The sequence below is a fragment of the Pollicipes pollicipes genome, unplaced genomic scaffold (assembly GCF_011947565.3).
Source record: "Pollicipes pollicipes isolate AB1234 unplaced genomic scaffold, Ppol_2.1 Scaffold_6138;HRSCAF=7277_pilon_pilon_pilon, whole genome shotgun sequence".
Classification (NCBI taxonomy): Eukaryota; Metazoa; Arthropoda; class Thecostraca; order Pollicipedomorpha; family Pollicipedidae; genus Pollicipes; species Pollicipes pollicipes.
The window spans coordinates 4,053,827-4,072,042 of record NW_023596818.1 but is presented as its reverse complement, the minus strand read 5'-3'; the positions used below and the strand labels follow the sequence as shown (position 1 = coordinate 4,072,042).

Below are 18,216 nucleotides of genomic sequence, written 5' to 3'. Positions count from 1 at the left end.
TGACCCCTGTGTCCTGCCCCCCCCCCTCTCCTGTGCTTGCGCCACCGCGGCCTCCATCTAGATCCGCCCCTGGGTCTGACAAAACCATATCGCGGGACGATGCGTAGTACGGCGTAAGGAGAGAACTAAGAACGATAGTGGAGGCGAAATGAGGTCAGAACCCCTGACAAAGCCATGTTCCGCGGTCGTGTCGCATCCCGACCTTGACACCATCGGCGTCTCGGCACGATTCGCTGTTGCCTACCGCCGAGAACGGCCTTGAGAGGGAGGCCACATTTCGCCGCCCCCCACTGCGGCAGCGCGTTTGGTCACTGTGCTTCTGGGACGCCCATGAGGAGCTGGCAGTCGGCTTTGTCGGCGCGCCTGTAGCGGTGAGGACTCATCCTCGGTTCAACCATGAACGAACAGAACGTGCAGCTGGTGAACCAAGAAGATATCGGCCATCTTGTGGCCCGTTTGAAGGCATATGGCCCAATCACAGCCAAGGTAAGAAACCCTGAGCCGCATCACTTCATCAACGTGATTGGTTTAAAATGGGTCGTGAAAGAACTCAAACTGCCTCAAGAGGCTGCACGTTCACGTACGTTAAACATGTTCAACGATATCGCATTCCGTGATATGCGACCAGTGCCCAAGATGCGGCTACGTGCTATCTACAAAGCAGCGGTACGACCAGTCAACGAGGCCTGACGAGTGACTGGTCGTAAGAAGCCCATTCTGTGGTAAAGGCGATGAGACGTGGACGGTCCCTGATTTGGTTTCCTAGGTGGGCTGGGAGCCCTAGTGCCGAACGTTGAAAGCCATTTGCATAAATCCAGTCTCAAACAACCGCACGAACAGCGATTTCCCCGGCGGGACGGCTCTGCATACGCAGGACGCCGGGCTGCGACTTAAAGTAACCCTCGATTATGTTCTGAGTCTTTGACCTCAGCGCGGGTTCGGCTCCAGCGTGCTGCACCAGTGCCGGATTACTTGGCTGTCCAACGAATTAACGTTGACTCGGATGGCAGGTCACTGCCGCTCAGTATAATTTTGTTATGTGATGACTGCTGACCTTGTGAAAGGACTTATATTCTGTCGTTATCCTCGTAGTATTCACCCAGGAGGATGGACTATTACCTGATATTGAAACGAACCAAGAAGTCTGTGATATTTACTGAGACGTAGGTAGGGTATTCATAACTAAGAATTCCTTGAGATACCACTGCGGTTGATTTTATGCACTTCTAAACCGTCAGACTATGTGTGTAATTTCGTACCTTCGTTTCTATTTCAGTCTACTCGCCAGTGATTTGACGAACTCAGCTCCATCTCCTACTCACACGGAAACGTTAAAGCAGCCTATTTCGTTCTGACCATAGGTAAACCTTGTTAATTCCAGCTCATACAAGAACGTTTTCAAGCGCACAACCTATCATGACCATCGCAATCCTGTCTCTGCCGTTTTAATAGCAGCCTTCGAGTGGCCACGGTTTTATGACTCTCCAAGGCAGCAAAACTTGGCGTCTCACTATCGTCTTCCGAATCGCAGAGTTAAGCGAACGCATGGGAGTGGATGACCAATGGCATGCCACAACAATCAATCTGAGACAATATATTGTATTCTATTAAGAATTTGAAGTTCTATCTTATTTGCAAATGCTGAACATTTACAACTCACGAACACAACTAAACCTAGCGTCCATAACGCAATGCAATGCACATTCGTTTACACCACTGCGATCTATGTTGCCTGAAACATGTCGATGAGGATGTAACAGCGGACAGAACACACAACGGTAAACAAACCACTAGAACCACTGTGAACACCCGACGAGTATATGGCCCCGGGGCATTTCACACACCAAGCCACCGCATCTCGCTCACAAAAACCCGTCTCGCTCGCGACGGGTTTTTCCATTAGTCTTCCATGTGAACGTGAGCATGAGCGTCGGATTAGTTTTTTACTGGTGGAATCCCATGGGCCAGTGACGCCACCACTCGAGCTGCTTCGTGTAGACCACGGTATCGCCCATGAGCTGCTACGCAGCTCCGCGTATTTCTCTCCCTTCCTGCTTCAAAACGTCGTCGCGACTTCGGCTGTCGAAGTTGGCTTGCCGCTTCGGCTGCTTTGTCTCTGGAGGCCGGGAGGGATTGGCCGGGGCTGTGACGTTGTTGTAGAGTCTGGCAGGCCCTTGTCTGCCACCTTCCGCTGTCTGACGGACACCTTCCTGAAGTGCTGCTTGAGGGTGTTGGACTAAAGCTGGGACACACCAGAATCCCGAACACAACGGTTTCATACATGAGCGAGGCCGTCCATACTATAGCTGCAATGGCGGCACTGCTTTGGCAGTCAAGTCGAGGCGCCCGCATTGTTGGCACTAGGTTGATTTGGGCGCGGTGAGTGCCCTCCAGTCGGCAAGGCGCTTAAACGTTACAGTTGGCGAGCAGTGTCAGCGCTCTAGTCCGTGCAGGCGGGGCGTATGGATGCTTCAGTCCGAACAGAGTACCTACTGGTCGTGCGCGCGGCAACACACGCCCCGGTCTCGGTCCGTTCGGGCCGCACAGAGGTCCTTATGCCGATGCCGCCACCGATGGCCCCGAACTGTTGGCGCCACCTGGTGGCGCTGGTCGGCCCAAGCCGGCACCGGCTGATCTTGAACTGGGCTGTCTCGGTGCAAACGGACCTAGTGTTATCGAACTCGTCCTGACGGCTGGCGATCCCCAGAGGCAGCGGGGCCTCACGCTACCTACATCGCGCCGGAACGCGTCACCGAACTCCTGCATAACGTGCTGCGTCACGGCTGTCTCGTTAGCGTGCTGTTATGACTTGCATTGCTTATCTTGCCGTTAACGCGAGGGATATTGACCTAGGCCTGACCGCGAGCTTGACGGTCGGCCGAAGCCAACAACGTAAGCGAGGAGTCCAACACGAAAATGGCGACGTCCTCGGGGCGTGCAGTACCACTCGGGTCCCGATTAAGGTCGAAACGTTCATATGTGTGGTTGACGCGCTCGTGAAAACGCAGGTCCTCCCCCCCCCCGTCCTAAAAGGAGGACGGAAGGATGCATTGACCTTGGTGTAGTCTCCTTTCACAACCGCGCTGCTCTCATTTCGAACGCCGACGAGAGTAAAAGAGCGTCCTGATGGCGTCTGTGTTCTCAAGTGTTCTCATGGGGCCAAGATGGATCCCATGGTTCTCCGCCTCAAGTATATGATGTTTTCCATCAACAGAAGGCTGGGATAGATCTGGAATCTAGATTAGATGTCCTCCATTTTTTTAACGTCAGGAAGGGTTTTCAAACGGGCGAGCTAACCAAGAAAGCGAGTGAACCTGGCGTCATCCAGAATTCGCAGAATCGTCTCGTCGATGAAGTGCCCGGAAGTTCTCAACAACGTTCGGAATAAAAGCACGCGGAAGTAATCTCTTTATCGCTGACCTCTTTAGTCAATGATTGGAGAAGAATGAATTAGTTGTGACCAATCAGTGCGCGTGATCGTGCTTGCGTCCTTGGGCATAGGTGCAGGAACTGTCGGGCTGGGTTGGGGCTGTAGGACGTTCGAGCTCCGAGCTTTTGTGTTATTTTACTACTAGGCTCACGTTGGTGCATGAAGAGAAATGCATCAAAATTGCTCCGAGCCCACAATCTTGGGAATCTCCCTTGTTCCTGTCCTCGGCAATCAACACCGCGATCATTTGCCTTCGTGGGACTGAGGGGTGACGACACTTGCCTCAAGCAAATGCTCGGGGCGCCGAAGGGGGTACGGCACTCTGGGAAGTTAACTTGCCAAACGTTGTGGGGGACACTGCCGTCCTGATGCAGTGTTCTCGAAACGGTACTGCTTACGCTATACCTACTCTTCTCTCACCCGAAAAGGTGCTAGTCCATGTCGCCACAGCTCTCGTCTCGGGTTCACCGAAGGTGTCTCGGATACCCTTAGCCAATAGGTTTTGCAAAACTTCTTTCTCGCCGTCAGCCTCGAAAGCTTCTGGATGACGATGCACGAACCGTTGTCATCTAATTATGGGCCCGTTCTTCTTACAGACGCGGTGTCTGCTGCTTCTGATTCAGAGCGGTATCAACACGTGCAAGCATTGGATCTACGCAAGCCCCGACACGTCGAAGCCGCTAGTGTCTATTGTAATCATGGTCAGTAGACAAAATAACATGCTTAAATGAGCCCCATGCAGCAGACAATTCGTTGAAATTCGACAGCTGTGTAACACCTAAAGCAGGAAAACCTGCAAGGCCCAAGCAACATATTGGAAATGTTCGCAAGGTCTCCGTGGGTGCTGCTGCTTTCGAGGAGGATTTTGTAGATGAAACTGATGAGATCAGAGCTCTTATGCTAAGTAATCAGCCTTTCACATACCATGAGATACAGGCTTAACGACGTTGGGGAGCCAGCACTGGATATATCGACCTATTCGGTGCTCCGATCTCTGGTTATGATAGCGAGCCAAAAGTGCTACTCACCTGTGTCAATGCATTCGTGACTTTTAGCACAGCCTGAAATGCTGTATACCGACAATTTCATCATTTCTTGGTCTATAGCCTCGTTTTCTCTGAATCCATAAGGCCGAACAACCAGGAGCTGAGTTTCTTTCTTGCTTACATCAAGCTGTTGATTAAAGACCGAACTAAATGGCTCCAGACGCTCGCTATTAGCGTGCGCATTGAATATCGGCCTTTTCTGGAAGCTTTCCCTTCCGTAACTTCACACTCCGTTCCTTCAGCGGGTCACCAGGCCTGACCTGGGCCGGCCTCATGCGCTCGTTCTCCTCCAACTTGACCTGACCCCGACTCTCCCCTGCCGACCTACGACAGTTGGCTGCGCCAGACTGGCACGTGGTCGACGCCTTCGCGCCGGAGGACGCAGCCAGCATGCGTCGCCTGACTGCCGCCATGCTGGCGCCTGAGCTGCACGAGCGTCTGTGGCGGATGCCGTTCCGTGCCGACTGCTGGCCCTGCTACCTGAAGCAGGTGCTGGGAGACGTCCGTCACCAGAGAGGGTTCAGCTCCAGACTCATTGACACCAACACGTTGTTCGTCAAGGAGGAGTACCCGCCGGTCGAGTGTGTGCTGACCTGCTGGTGCGTGTGCTCAACTGCCTGGGAGGAAGGAGAGGCAGCTCTGGCCGATGGCGTTGTGTTCGTGTGGTGACTCTTGGATCTGGGTTGGTCTGGCTCCTTGCAGCCGAGGCATGTTTTGCATCGCATGTAATGTGAACAGATGGGAGGTGGAATATCAGCTTTTTTAGTGGTGCTACGGAAATGCAGTACCCAAAGGAGGTATTTGCCAAATATGAACGATTGGCTAGTGAAATATTATAAGTGCACGTTCATACCCTTGAATGCGTATACGGCTGAACAGCGTGTTAGCATGGACCCGAGTGGGGGTAAATTTGACTCCCTGAGAATCTTTTCGCAATGGTTTCTAAGCGTCGCAGTTTAACCGCGCCAAAATTTTGCATAGCTATAGACAGTTGAATAACGGATCGCTTGATGTAAAAAGCAGATTACCTCGTTAAGCCACTGACCTACGGTAAGTCAAAATCAGGCCATGGATTCGGCGAAGTCAAGTTGTCAAAATTTGACCATGCTTTACCTCATTTGACCCGAAGGTCATGACCCAGTAACCTCAGCCTTTGACCTAAGTGAGACCACCTGCAGACCAATACACCTTGTAGATTTTGTGTCTTTAGCTCTCTTAGTTCCTGAGATATCAGAGGGGGGGGCAAACTGACCCCCCACCCGAGAGAAAGGAATCCGGCAGGCCACCCGGGCGTGTGTTAACACGCGTCTGGGTGACTGTATGATTATCTTTGCTAAGGAAGGGCTCAATTTGATCCCAAGCTAGAGGCACCAAATGTACAGAGTGGGGTGGCCTTGTATGTGAACTCATGTGTATCCAGATTTGATTTTCTGAGGTCATGACCTTAGGATGAAACAATGCCAAATTCTGGGTTGTATTTAAGGTGTCTTCAGACCTCATGCAGCCACCATAGACCTAAATGTCGTTGTGTCGAGTGACTCAAATGCCGTTAGCGCTTATTCCAATTCATTGGCCTTGCTCGACGTTTAGAGAGTCGTGACGGCTAACAACCTACGAGTTTGCTGTATTGTTTTCAATTTCAATAAGTGTCAGTGATTATGATAGGTGGTATGTTCCTCAAAACAAAATGATGCCCTGCGTTATTTTCGGTAGTGATCTAGTCTGACACGTAAGAAGTCCATGGAAAAGTCTCTTACGTTCGCTGTTATACAAATCAAAATGATTATTAAGAAGTCCCCCATAACGCAAGCATCCCCTAAAAAGGAGATTGCTTTGGACTCGGTCTGACGTTCATACCTGACCAAAGGCCAATTTAATATGTCGCTATCCTAAATTAGATTGCCTAATTGTATTACAAACGATTCCAGAGATGCATGGTCTCGTCTACTAATCCGTTCTCGCACGCAATTGAACGGTATTGCAGAATGTTACTTCGATGATAGAAACAACCTGATTTTGACCTGCAATGGGACATCGGCCTTATAAGACACATTTCAATCGTATCAACAAAAACATCTACTATGAATTTGCTAACAGCATGCAAAGTTTTGGTACGACTTCCCCGCGCCGTACGGAAATCATTTTGAAAAAAACTTTCGCGAGTCACACTGGCCCCACCCAAACGCGTGTTAATGCCCCAAAGAATCAGAGACCAGGAGTGAGCAGACCACCTACACTATTGCTAATATCATGACGAGATTATGAAGCGCCAGAATGTCGAGTATTTTGGATTAGTGCCAAATGAAAAGATATACGACAAGGGGCACCAGAACGGTCAAGCACCAACAGGGCCGTAGCAAATCGTTCGAATATTTGTGTGATCCTCATGAATAGTTACGTTGCCTGCGATGTCATCAGTCGCATTATGTCTACAGATCGCGGGTAAAGCTCCTCCGGAATGGCTGGTTGCCACTTGGATGTTTCAAATCGGTCGATGCTATTCCGAGATATCTGGGGGAAGGTCTACGCCCGGGAGGTTGCGGTTGACGAAATACCCCCAAGCGGTGCTGAACTGAACCACCCTGCTGACTGTGTGTTCTAACGTCAGGGGGATGTCACGCGCGGTCGACAGCTGATGCTTCCGCTGACTGTATGCCCGCCTGACATTCGTTCACAGCCCGCCGGGCGTCTCCGTGAGGCCGCTGGACAGCATGCACCTGGACACCGTCAAGCGTTTCTGGCCGTACACCGCGGTTACACCCGATGCCGACGGTGTGATGCGCGACGGCATGACGGTGGGCCTCAGCGCCGGCGTGTTCGTCGCCGCCGACAGTGACGTGGCGTCATCACCTGACGGCGAGCTCGTCTGCTGGGCGCTGCTCAACAGAAACGCGATGCTTGGCTTCCTGCACACGCTGGAGACGCACCGGCGGCGAGGCCTGGCGCGGCTGGCGATGGAAGCGCTCACCCGGCTCTGCCTACAGCGCCGCCTGCCCTGCCTGGTCGCAACCGCCGTGCCGTCCGTGATGCACATGATGGAGCCGCTAGGCTACAGTTCGGTCTGCAACGTGTTCTGGGCGGAAGTCCACCCAGCAGAAGACGGTGCGACGCAAGAAACAGAGTCAGACGATGGCGCCCAACAGCCGGGCGGTCCGGTGAAAACATCCTAGTGCGTATAAATACCGGTCAAAGTTCATAAACACAAACTTTTGACACGTTTATATATACATATATATATATATATACATGTGTGTGTGTATATACACATATATTTATACATATTAACGTGAATGGCAGCTGACGGTCTGCGTTTTAATAGTCTAGCATGGAAGCGAGGCTGGGGGTGATTTGGTCAGACGACGGAAGGCCACTCGCGCTCAGCCTAGGTGGCATGTTGTCCGAAGCCGATGACGCGCGCTTCAGCGCGGCTGATCGCTCCTTGGCCCGCGCCGAGGCTATCTGGACTTTGCAGTTGCTTATATGCAAATATACTTCTCACACCTATATACATATATATATATATATATATATATATATATAACATATAACGTTTGTATGAGTATGTATGTATGCGTGTATGTATGTATATCATTGCATGCCGGACACAAAAATGGTTAATATCCGAGAAGTTCAACGTGACTTTCCATATATGGCAACTTCCAAGACTCTGACCCCTTATTATTTTGAGAAATCGACACCCCTGAATACTTCTATGCGTGCACAGTGTTTGCAACCATTCTCAAACATTGCTGGGGCAGCACTATCAGACGTCGGAATGAACTGGCGATCGAACGACATGATGTTTTCTGAGTTAAAACGGTGCTTTGCATCATGTGGTCAAACTCGTCCCGTAGCGTGTTCGCTAAGTACCAGTGTCCCGGTAAAACTACTTACAGGCGCAGGCAAATACAACCGCTGTGTAATTTTGTTAGCATTGCTGTAGTGCGGTCAGTTGCCAGTGCACCAGTTCTGTTTAATGACGTTGATATTTGTCGGGCAACGACCCATTGGCGTATGCACTCCGTGCTGACGAGCCGGCTGTTCCTGAAGTTATGATGCAATGAAAAGTAGACACTATCAGAAGCAAATGCATCTCGCTGAACGGGCAAAATGACCTTTCATGCGTTTTAATGGTGCATTGCCAAATGTGCCCAGAGCCGGCCAGTAGCATGTTCTCGATAATACAGTGGCCCGACAAAGGTACTTTCAAACGCACATCACCACCGCCACTTGGCATTTTCGTTAGCAGTGATTTAGAGCTGTTAGCTGCCAATGAAACAGCTATGCTTTGTGACGTCATTGCTATTTGCTCATCAGTTACCCAACAGTTTATGCACTTAGGGCTGGTGAGCTGACTATTTCTAGACTTCCGAAGGGCAATGCAAAATACTTTATGTCTGGGCGGGCGGGTGCGAGCATGTTTAAACATTGTCGTTACAGGAGCACTGTGAGCCACCGGTATAACTGCCGATCGGGCGAAATGACATGACATTTTCTGCGTTATGACGGTGCATTGCAGAAGATGACCAGGGCCGGCCGGTGGCGTGCTCGCCAGATCACACTGACCCGACAAAACTCATTATAGGCGCACGCCAACACGACCACTTTCTATTATTGTTTGCATTTATTAAGTGTTCTCAGTTGCCAGCGCGATAATTTTGTTCAATGACGGCATGGAAATTTGCCGATGGATGATCCAACGGCGCATACACTCATTGCTGGCGAACCAGCTGCATCAAGAGTTGAAATGCGCTCGGGTAGGGGGGGGGGGGGTCAAATTGACCCCCGCTCGCTAAGGCTTTCCCAGAATGGCTTCCGAAAAGCGCGGCGTAGCCATGCCAAATTTTACATGGCTCCAGTCAATTAAATAGAGGATCGTCTGCCACCACAAATTTAGATGTTTCTTGTAAGGTCGCTGGCCTATGGCAGGTCAAAGTCAGGCCATGGTTTCAGCGAAGGCACGCTTTAGAGGATTGTTCAATCCGATCAAACGACGGAGTGTTAGACGAAACCATTCATCTCTGAGATGCTTTCATAGGCAACACAACAATTGCATAAACAAATAGCGTTGGCCCAGGGTCAGGTATGAAGGTCAGACCAAGGTCAAAATCAACCTGTTTATTACTCTCGGGCTTGCCGTGTGGGCTAGTTTCTGGTGCCAATTTCGAATACATTGATAGCAGGAACTGCATTATACACCTTCCATGAACTTCTGTGCGGTCAGCCTAGGTCAATGACCTAAAATTACCGAGGTCAACATTTCGTTTTTAGAAACATGCTGCCTAGCGTAATCTTTGCCGCTGATCCAAATGCAAAACTCAAAGCAGTCTTATATTATTTTTCCAATCATGACCCTTGAAAGGTCAAACAAGGTCACTGACCTTAACCCAGCGTGTGACATTTTGCTTAGAACAGTTGTCTAGGTTCTCGTGGCACTTATGAGACCAATCTGGAAGTTGATCGTGTTTGACCTTATCTGACCCAGGGGTCATAACCTAGGGACCTCAAATTTTGACCTAAGTGAGTTTATGTACAGGTCAACACATCCTGTGAGTTTGGCCTCTCTAGCTCTCTTAGTTTTCTGCGATCTCAGGGGAGAATTAATTGGCCCCCTCCACCCGAGCGAAGGGTATCTAACCGGCCACCCGGGCGCGTGTTAAGAAGTCAAACAAGATCACTGGCCTTAATCGAGCGGGTGACATTTTTCTTAGAACAGTTTCCTAGGTTCTAGCTGCCCTTTGGAGACCAATCTGAAATTTGAGCTTGTTTGACCTCATTTTACCCGAAAGTCAGACCTAGGAACCTCAAACTTTGACCCAAAAAAGTTCATGTCCATTTCAACACACCCTGTGAATTTGGTGTTTCTAGCTGATTTATTTCTCGAGATCTTAGGGGGTCAAATTGACCCTCCCCCACCCGAGCGAGGGGCATCTATCCGGCCTCCCGGGCGCGTGTTAAGGAGGTAAGATAAAATAATTTTATGCGAGCACGGTGAGTGTGGCCATGGTGAAACAATGTTATTATGGGAGCACTATCACACGCTATGTTAAAAACACCATCGAACCGTCCTGCACTTTTTGCGTTATGACGGATAGTTCTGTTGCCAATTCTGACGTTAAAGCGTTGGCAAAATGAAGATGGCCCGGGAAAATTTTTTAGGTGCAAGCCAAGACAACATCTGTGCGTTTTCGTCGGCCCCTTTCTAGAGCTTTAGCTGCCAGCGCAACAGGTATGCTTTATGACGTCATTGATATTTCCGGCAGATAGCCCGAAGGTGCATGCACTCAGTGCTGATCAACGGCCTATTTTTAGACATATAAAATGCAATATAGCATACTTATATGCGTGCATGCCCAAAAAATCGTCGTTGTGTGAGCACTATCAGACGCCAAGATAAATCGCCAACCGGACGGCACGACATTGTTTGCGTTCCAACGTTGATTTGTAGAATGTGGCCTGGGTCGGCCCGTAGCGTCTTCACGAGATTTTAGTGGCCCAGGAAAATTACTTATAGGCGCACACTCACACCAGCCCTGTGGGCTTTATTAACACTGTTACAACTGTAGCTATGAGCTCTAGTTGCATCAGTGCTATTATACCTTTTATACCTATTATACCATTACAATTAATAATGATGATTTTCAATGACACATTGCTCTCCCATGTTTTCTCGGAGGCGTGGAAAGACGCAATAATAATTGCGATGCCAAAACCAGGCAGGCACGCGCACGATCCAGTCAACTATCACCCCCGTTGCGTTTACCCGCTTCCTGTGCGTCCTCATAGACATGTGTCCTCAAGCAAGCGTGGATTGTCTTTGATTGATTGTCTTTGATTGATTGATTGTCTGGTTTGTTCACGCGTGCGTACATGCGTGCGTATGCCTGAATATGCATGTGCTTGTGCGTGCGTGTGCGTGTGCGTGTACATATGTGTGTGTTTGTATGTGTGCGTGCGTGTGTGCGTGCGTGCGCGCGTGTGCGTGCATCAGGGGTACAGGTACTGACCGGCCTCTGAGCCTTGGTATGCAAAGCCAGCCACACACGGCCCGGGCTAATCTCCACACACACACCAGCCCACGTGTCTACTGCTGACCGATTACACCTTGACCGCGTGCAAACGGCACCACCAGCTGGCCGAGCGGGTCGGCCGCCTTGCCGAAGTGGTCACGCCGGTCCCAGACGCGCCTGCTGCCAGCGGGTGAGTGTCGCCCCTGCCGGCTGTCGCCCCCTGCCGGCTTGTCGCCCCTGCCGCTGCAATTGGAGCGGTTTGTGGCGACGAACACGCCGGCGCTGAGGCCCGCCGTCATGCCGTCACGCCACGCAAACCGTCGGCGTCGGAACAACCGCGGGTGTACGGCCAGAAGCGCCTGGTACGGCGTCCAGGGTGTATGATGGTCCACATGCCTCACGGAGACTCCGGTGGGCTGTGAACAGGGTTAGGGTGGGCATAACATACCAGTGGAAGCAATACCTACCAGTGCTACGTCCACATCTCCCTGGGATGAGTACATACAGTTAGTAGAGTGGCATAGTACACAGTCGGTGGAAATTACGGCGATATTTACATGTAAACTGTATAAAAGCATGTTGATCCGGTACCGTCCAGGATATGTCGCCAACTGCAAGGCCCCCTAGGGTTGACCTTTCTCCTGCATTTTGGGATAAACATCGCGGTTTGATGCCCTGTCGTGGCAACCGCGGCCTCGTTGTGAAGTAAAACCAAAACCTTCACGGTTAAAACCACATCGCCTGCACTTCCAAGAGGCACAAAATTGTCGGGAAGCCGCAGAGACCCAAATTGTTCATTTTCGGGAAGCACCGAATGTCAGGGACACTACATCGTATGTGCATTTTAGGCTTCACCAAACCATGGATCGGCCCATTCAGCGAAGGAGCACTGAAGCCATTATCTTCACACATAGCACTTAGTTCTAAGGGGTGCCCCGTTCCAGAGAGCACCCCGAAGGATAGCAAGCATTTATTCTCAAGAGGCACAGGGATGTTGTGCCCTCTATCCCGAACCAGATCTTGAAACAGGAATTTAGGCGAGGTACGGCCAAAACCTTTGGTTTGGGGCACTATGCTCTTGGGATTCTGGAGGAGTTTTCTGTGAGTCTCATCATGACGAAAAGCCTGATAGGGCCACGCTTCTACTTTCAGCAAGGTGACAAATATTCTTTGCAGTTTGGGGATCCAGGATCTGAATTTTCCAGAGACAACTGATTTCCAGACTGTCCCTCAAGGTCCGAAAAACTTGTACATATAAGAAACAAAATTCATATCGAATCAAACTCAACCACGCGCCTTATATGGACTAGACAAGATAAATAATTACGTCGAAACATGGACCTGACTGCAAGGCGTCCTGCCTTATCACACAAAACTCAGGCGGCATATTATTCACTAAAGTGTTATTTTGCTTTGGCTGGTCTAATTGAAACGCATACAGCAATACCAGGCAGAGCCCAGCACGAAACCTAACACCACACAACAACGACACATTGTATATAGGCAGAGGCGCACAAATCCGCCCACTTGCCTATAGTGTAAAGGACAGCAGAAAATTTGGAAGGCTCTCATTTTGAGACATAATCACAACTTCTACTCATCAGACATGTGCATATTAGGCAGGGGTGCACAAACTCGCCTACTTGCCTGCAATGTAGGGGACAGAAGAGCATTTGGGGGGGCTGTCATTGTGAGACGAGAATGATAATGTCTACTCATCACCACATGCATATTAGGCAGGGGCGCACAAACCCGCCTACTTGCCTGCAATGTTAGGGACAGAAGAGCATTGAAAGGCTCGTAATTCTAATCATAGAGACAAATATGATACTAATCTCTATGGTTATTATGTCTCTATATTACTATGATTCCCTATCAATAATTTCAACCCCAATGGCTTCGTGTCATTGGTGCTGCAATGTGGTGCAACATTTGTAAACTTGTCGAACATACGAACTTTCAATTTTTCTGAAGCGCGTCGATGTGACACGTATTCCTCGCGTCGCACAAGTAGAACCCTATGGCCGACCGTTTAATTCCTTATCGCGGTCATACCAGCCCCAATGTCGCTAACTCGCCCGGAGTGTGCAAAAATGCCGCGTAAAACGTAAAAACTGACCAAATCGACAATGCGCTCATTCACATCTAGTACACGCGTGGCAGGTGACACGTGCAACATTACAATCTTCCACCACGCGTTTGCCCGTTAGATTGTCTAGCGAGGCATAGGGACTCTCGAGTCGCTTCGTGTCATGTGTGATGGAAATATAGTAAAAACGCTTAAACCCGTCGAAAAATTGGAACCAATGCTTCAGCCGTGCGCGCCATGACACGTGACCTTAATCACGGAAAAAATATTACCACCTAATCACCCGTTTCTCACACTAATCCATGCCTGGCATATAGTATGCAACATATGGCACTAATCCATGGCTCCTTGACTCTCACAGTAGTCTCGTATCCCCGTCCCGAGATGTGGTGCAAAACGAGAAGATGGGAATAAGCTTAAAATCCATCTTGCTAGCACGTGTGTGCAGACGAACAGCACATGGGACCGAACCATTTGGGAGGGCACACTTTACAACAAGTACCCTATCGAAGTGTTCTACTCTCGGAGTCACTTCGTGCCCGGGGTGCTACATTGTTGCAAACACGCGTAAATTCGTCGAAAATGCCAAGAGCTATACGTAAAACCACGTGGGCGCCATGACACATGTCACGTGACACGTGCGAACACTTATAATCATCCTGCCCGTTCATTTAACATTGGACGTGCCACTATCCGAGTGTGTCTGTGTCCTGGGTGCCTAGATGTGGCACAAAACGTGCAAAGTCGTGGAAAAAATCCATCTATTCATCCTTTCCGTTTCGCATCACGGTTCGAAGCAGCCTGGTTGCCGAGATATCTTGGAAAATGTGATGAACGGCCAGCAGCGGCCAAATCCATCTTGCTGGCTGGTGCACGCGTGACGTACAGCACGTGTGACACACCAGTTCATGCAACGTGATTATCTCTTCGGATGCCTGACAACACATGCCGCTCCCTAGTGGCTGCGTGCGAAATGCACAAATTTGACGTGACACTGACACGCTCGGCCAGCAGCCCTTGGTCGTAAGAAAGTCTCGTTAAAAACTTCCTTATCGTTTAGTATCCGCATGACGCCAAAAAGTCCCAAAGAGTCAGTGGCGAACACACACACAGAGCATTCCCTTGGTGCAACAGCTATTGCTATAGTAGATAGATGCCCTCTGTCGATGGTCATGTATGCTCATACGCTGACTGAGCTGGATGAGACAAGACGACATCACTGCTGCAGGCTGCGAAAGGTGGGCGTTGGTGAGTTAAAGTTACCGGAAAGAGAAGCTGTTGGTTGCCAAGATCTATCTTTCTCTGACTAATGACAACGACTGTCACGAGCGAGATCTACACTAGTCTAACCATCACGCCAGCAATAAGAAATCTGCTGCAGGGCCTCTTCTGGAAGTCATCCCTCCCCGCAACTGCACGCCCCATTCTGTCACCGGTGGACCAGGCCTGACCTGGCCGGCCTCATGCGCTCGCTCTCCTCCAACTTGACCTGACCCCGGCTTCCCTCCTGCCGACCTACGACAGTTGGCCGCGTCTGACTTGCACGTGGTTGACGCCTTCGCGCCGGAGGACGCAGCCAGCATGCGTCGCCTGACTGCCGCCATGCTGGCGCCTGAGCTGCACGAGCGCCTGTGCCGTTCCGTGCCGACGGCTGGCCCTGCTACCTGGAGCCGGTGCTGGACGATGTCCGTCGCCAGAGAGGGTTCAACCTCAGACGTTTCAGCGCCGTCAACCGGTTGTTCGTCAGGGAGGCGCCTTCGTCGGCCGAAGATGTGCCGACCTGCTGGTGTGTGTGCTCTCCTGCCCTTATCAAAGGAAATGCAGTTCTGGCCGATGACGTTGTGTTAGCATGGTTACTCTTGGACCTGGGCTGGTCTGACTTGCTACAGCTTGGCCATGCTTCATATTGCTTTTATACTGCTTAAGTTGAATATCAGCATCAATATGTTGGTACTAAATATAATTGCCCTAAACGGTATGCTTGCAAAGCATCAACGACTTTTTAGTGTTGTTAGCCCATGAAATTCGTGCAAATGTATTTGTCAACGAATAGCACGGTAATACCCGCAAATATATTATACGACAAGAGGAAGCACACCTACACGGTCGTTGACATCATGATAAGGTTTTGAAGCGCATAAACAGGCTGTGGCGTCATCACTCGCTTTACCTGTGAGCGATTCCCGGAAAAGGTTCCTGCGTAATGTTGGTTGCCACTTGAACGTTTCGAATCTGGCGAGCATATTGAGAGATATCCTGGGAAAAGCCCATCCCAGGAGACTGCAGTCGACGAAATACCCCAGACGGGTGGGGGTTAACAAAATGTAATAGTTCTAGTTATTTAATCAAAATTTCGACGTTTTATTGATCCATGTGCACTACACCACCCTGCTGCCTGTATTTACTAACCTCAAGGATATATGAGCAGCACTGACAGGTAATGCTTCCGCTTGCTGTATGCCCGCCTGACCCTCGTTCACAGCCCGCCGGGCGTTTCCGTGAGGCCGCTGGACAGCGTACACCTGGACACCGTAAAGCACTTCTGGCCGTACGCTGCGGTTGTTCCCGATGCCGACGGTGAGATGCGTGACGGCATGACGGCGGGCCTCAGCGTCGGCGTGTTCGTCGCCGCCGACAATGACGTCGCGTCGTCACCTGACGGCGAGCTCGTCTGCTAGGCGCTTCTCAACAGGAACGCGACGCTTGGCTTCCTGCACACGCTGGGGACGCACCGGCGGCGAGGCCTGGCGCGGCTGGCGATGGCCGAGCTCACCCGGCTCTGCCTGCAGCGCCGCCTGCCTTGCGTGGGGTCGCAACCGCCGTGCCGTCCGGGATGGCCGCAAGGATGGAGCCGCTAGGCTACAGTTCGTATCTGCGACGTGTTCCTGGGGGTGCAAGTCCACCCAGCAAAGTCGGTGCGACACAGAAAACTGGGTCTGACGAGGGCACCAGCCGGGCGGTCCGGTGAAAACATCATCGTGACGGGTATAAATACCGGTCCAAGTTTTAATGAAACTTTGACGCGTAGAAAGAGAGAGAGAGAGAGAGAGAGAGAGAAGAGAGAGAGAGAGAGAGAGAGAGAGAGAGAGAGAGAAGAGAGAGAGAGAGAGAGAGAGAGAGGGAGAGAGAGAAGAGAGAGGAGAGAGAGAGAGAGAGAGAGAGAGAGAGAGAGAGAGAGAGAGGAGAGAGAGAGAGAGGAGAGAGAGAGAGAGAGAGAGAGAGAGAGAGAGAGAGAGAGAGAGGAGAGAGAGAGAGAGAGAGAGAGAGAGAGAGAGAGAGAGAGAGAGAGAGAGAGAGAAGAGAGAGAGAGAGAGAGAGAGAGAGAGAGAGAGAGAGAGAGAGAGAAGAGAGAGAGATATATTATATATATATATATTATATATTATATATACATATAAATTTAGAACACAGCTTTTAACACGCGCCTAGGGTGGCCGATTGGATGCGCTCCGCTCAGGTGGGAGGTCAATTGAGCCCGCTAAGACCTCAGGAAGTCAGAGAGCTGGAGACACCAAATTCACAGGGTGTATTGACGTGCACGCCAACTCACTTAGGTCTAATGTTGGACGCTCTGGCATGATCTTCGGGTTAAATAAGGTCAAAAATCTCAAATCAGGTTAGTCTCTAAAGGGTCCCTAGAACCTAGATAACTTACTATCAAAAGGTTCTGTGCTCATGTAAGGTCAAATACCTTGTTTGACCTTTTGAAGGTCATGGTGGTCAAAATCATACAAGACCGCTTTGAGATTTGCATTTGGATGAGCTACAAAGATTGCGCTAGGCAGTATGTTCTTAAAAAGAAAATGTTGACCCGGTCATTCCAGGTCAGTTCCTATTCTGACCGTAACCAACTCTATGGAAGGTGAATCATGCGGTTTCTATCATCAACAAATCGAAATGAACACCAGGATCTACCCATACTGCAAGCGCTAAAGTACTAAAGCAGTTGTTTTGACCTTGGTCTGAACTTCATACTTGAACCCGCGTCAATTGAGTGTTTCATCAGTTGTTGTGATACTAAGAAAGTATCTCAGAGTTCGCTTCTCTAACACTCCGTTGTTGGATCAGATTGAACGATTCCTAAGAATTGCCCTCGCTGAAACCATGACCTGACTCTAACCTGCCATAGGTCAGCGATCTTATATGCAAATCTACATCTTTATGTCAGACGATTTTTTATTCAATTATCAATAGCTATGCAAATGTTGGCGCAGTTACTGCGTGCCGTTCAGAATCAATTCTTGAAAAACCTTTGGGGGTTAATTTGACCTCCACCCGGGCGCGTGTTAGGGGAGATTGTCACGCGGTTCTGCGCCGGGCCCGCGTGAAGCCATGAACTGTTGTGGCCCAGGCGTGTGAGAGCTTTATAAATACAGGTGACGGTCTGCGCTTGAATAGTAAGCATGGAAGTGAGGCTGGAGGCGACCTGGCCAGACAACAGAAAGCCACTCGCGCTCGGCCTAGGTGGGCATGTTGTCCAAAGTCGATGACGCGCGCTTCGGCGCGGCTGCGCGCACGTTAGCCCGCGCTGAGGCTATCTTGACTTGGCCGTGGTACATATACATATATAATATATATATATATATATATATACTATATATATATATATATATATATATATATATATAATATATATATATA

At 50.1% G+C, this 18,216-nt stretch overlaps 2 protein-coding genes across 2 annotated transcripts in view; both read left to right on the top strand.

The window, feature by feature from the left end:
- The first annotated feature begins 332 nt into the window (after positions 1-332).
- On the top strand, positions 333-7,658 carry LOC119106361 (uncharacterized). The gene is made up of 4 exons (XM_037229986.1): positions 333-486; positions 4,027-4,131; positions 4,810-5,075; positions 7,154-7,658. Exons 1-4 carry the CDS (start codon positions 397-399, stop codon positions 7,644-7,646), a joined length of 954 nt encoding a protein of 317 aa, XP_037085881.1. The 5' UTR covers positions 333-396; the 3' UTR covers positions 7,647-7,658.
- A 7,692-nt stretch (positions 7,659-15,350) lies between these two features.
- Positions 15,351-18,216, top strand: part of LOC119106081 (uncharacterized) — a 4,445-nt gene continuing 1,579 nt past the window's right edge. The window contains exon 1 of the mRNA XM_037229677.1: positions 15,351-15,361. The gene's annotated coding sequence lies outside the window, so the exon portion shown is untranslated. The remainder of the gene's footprint in view (positions 15,362-18,216) is intronic.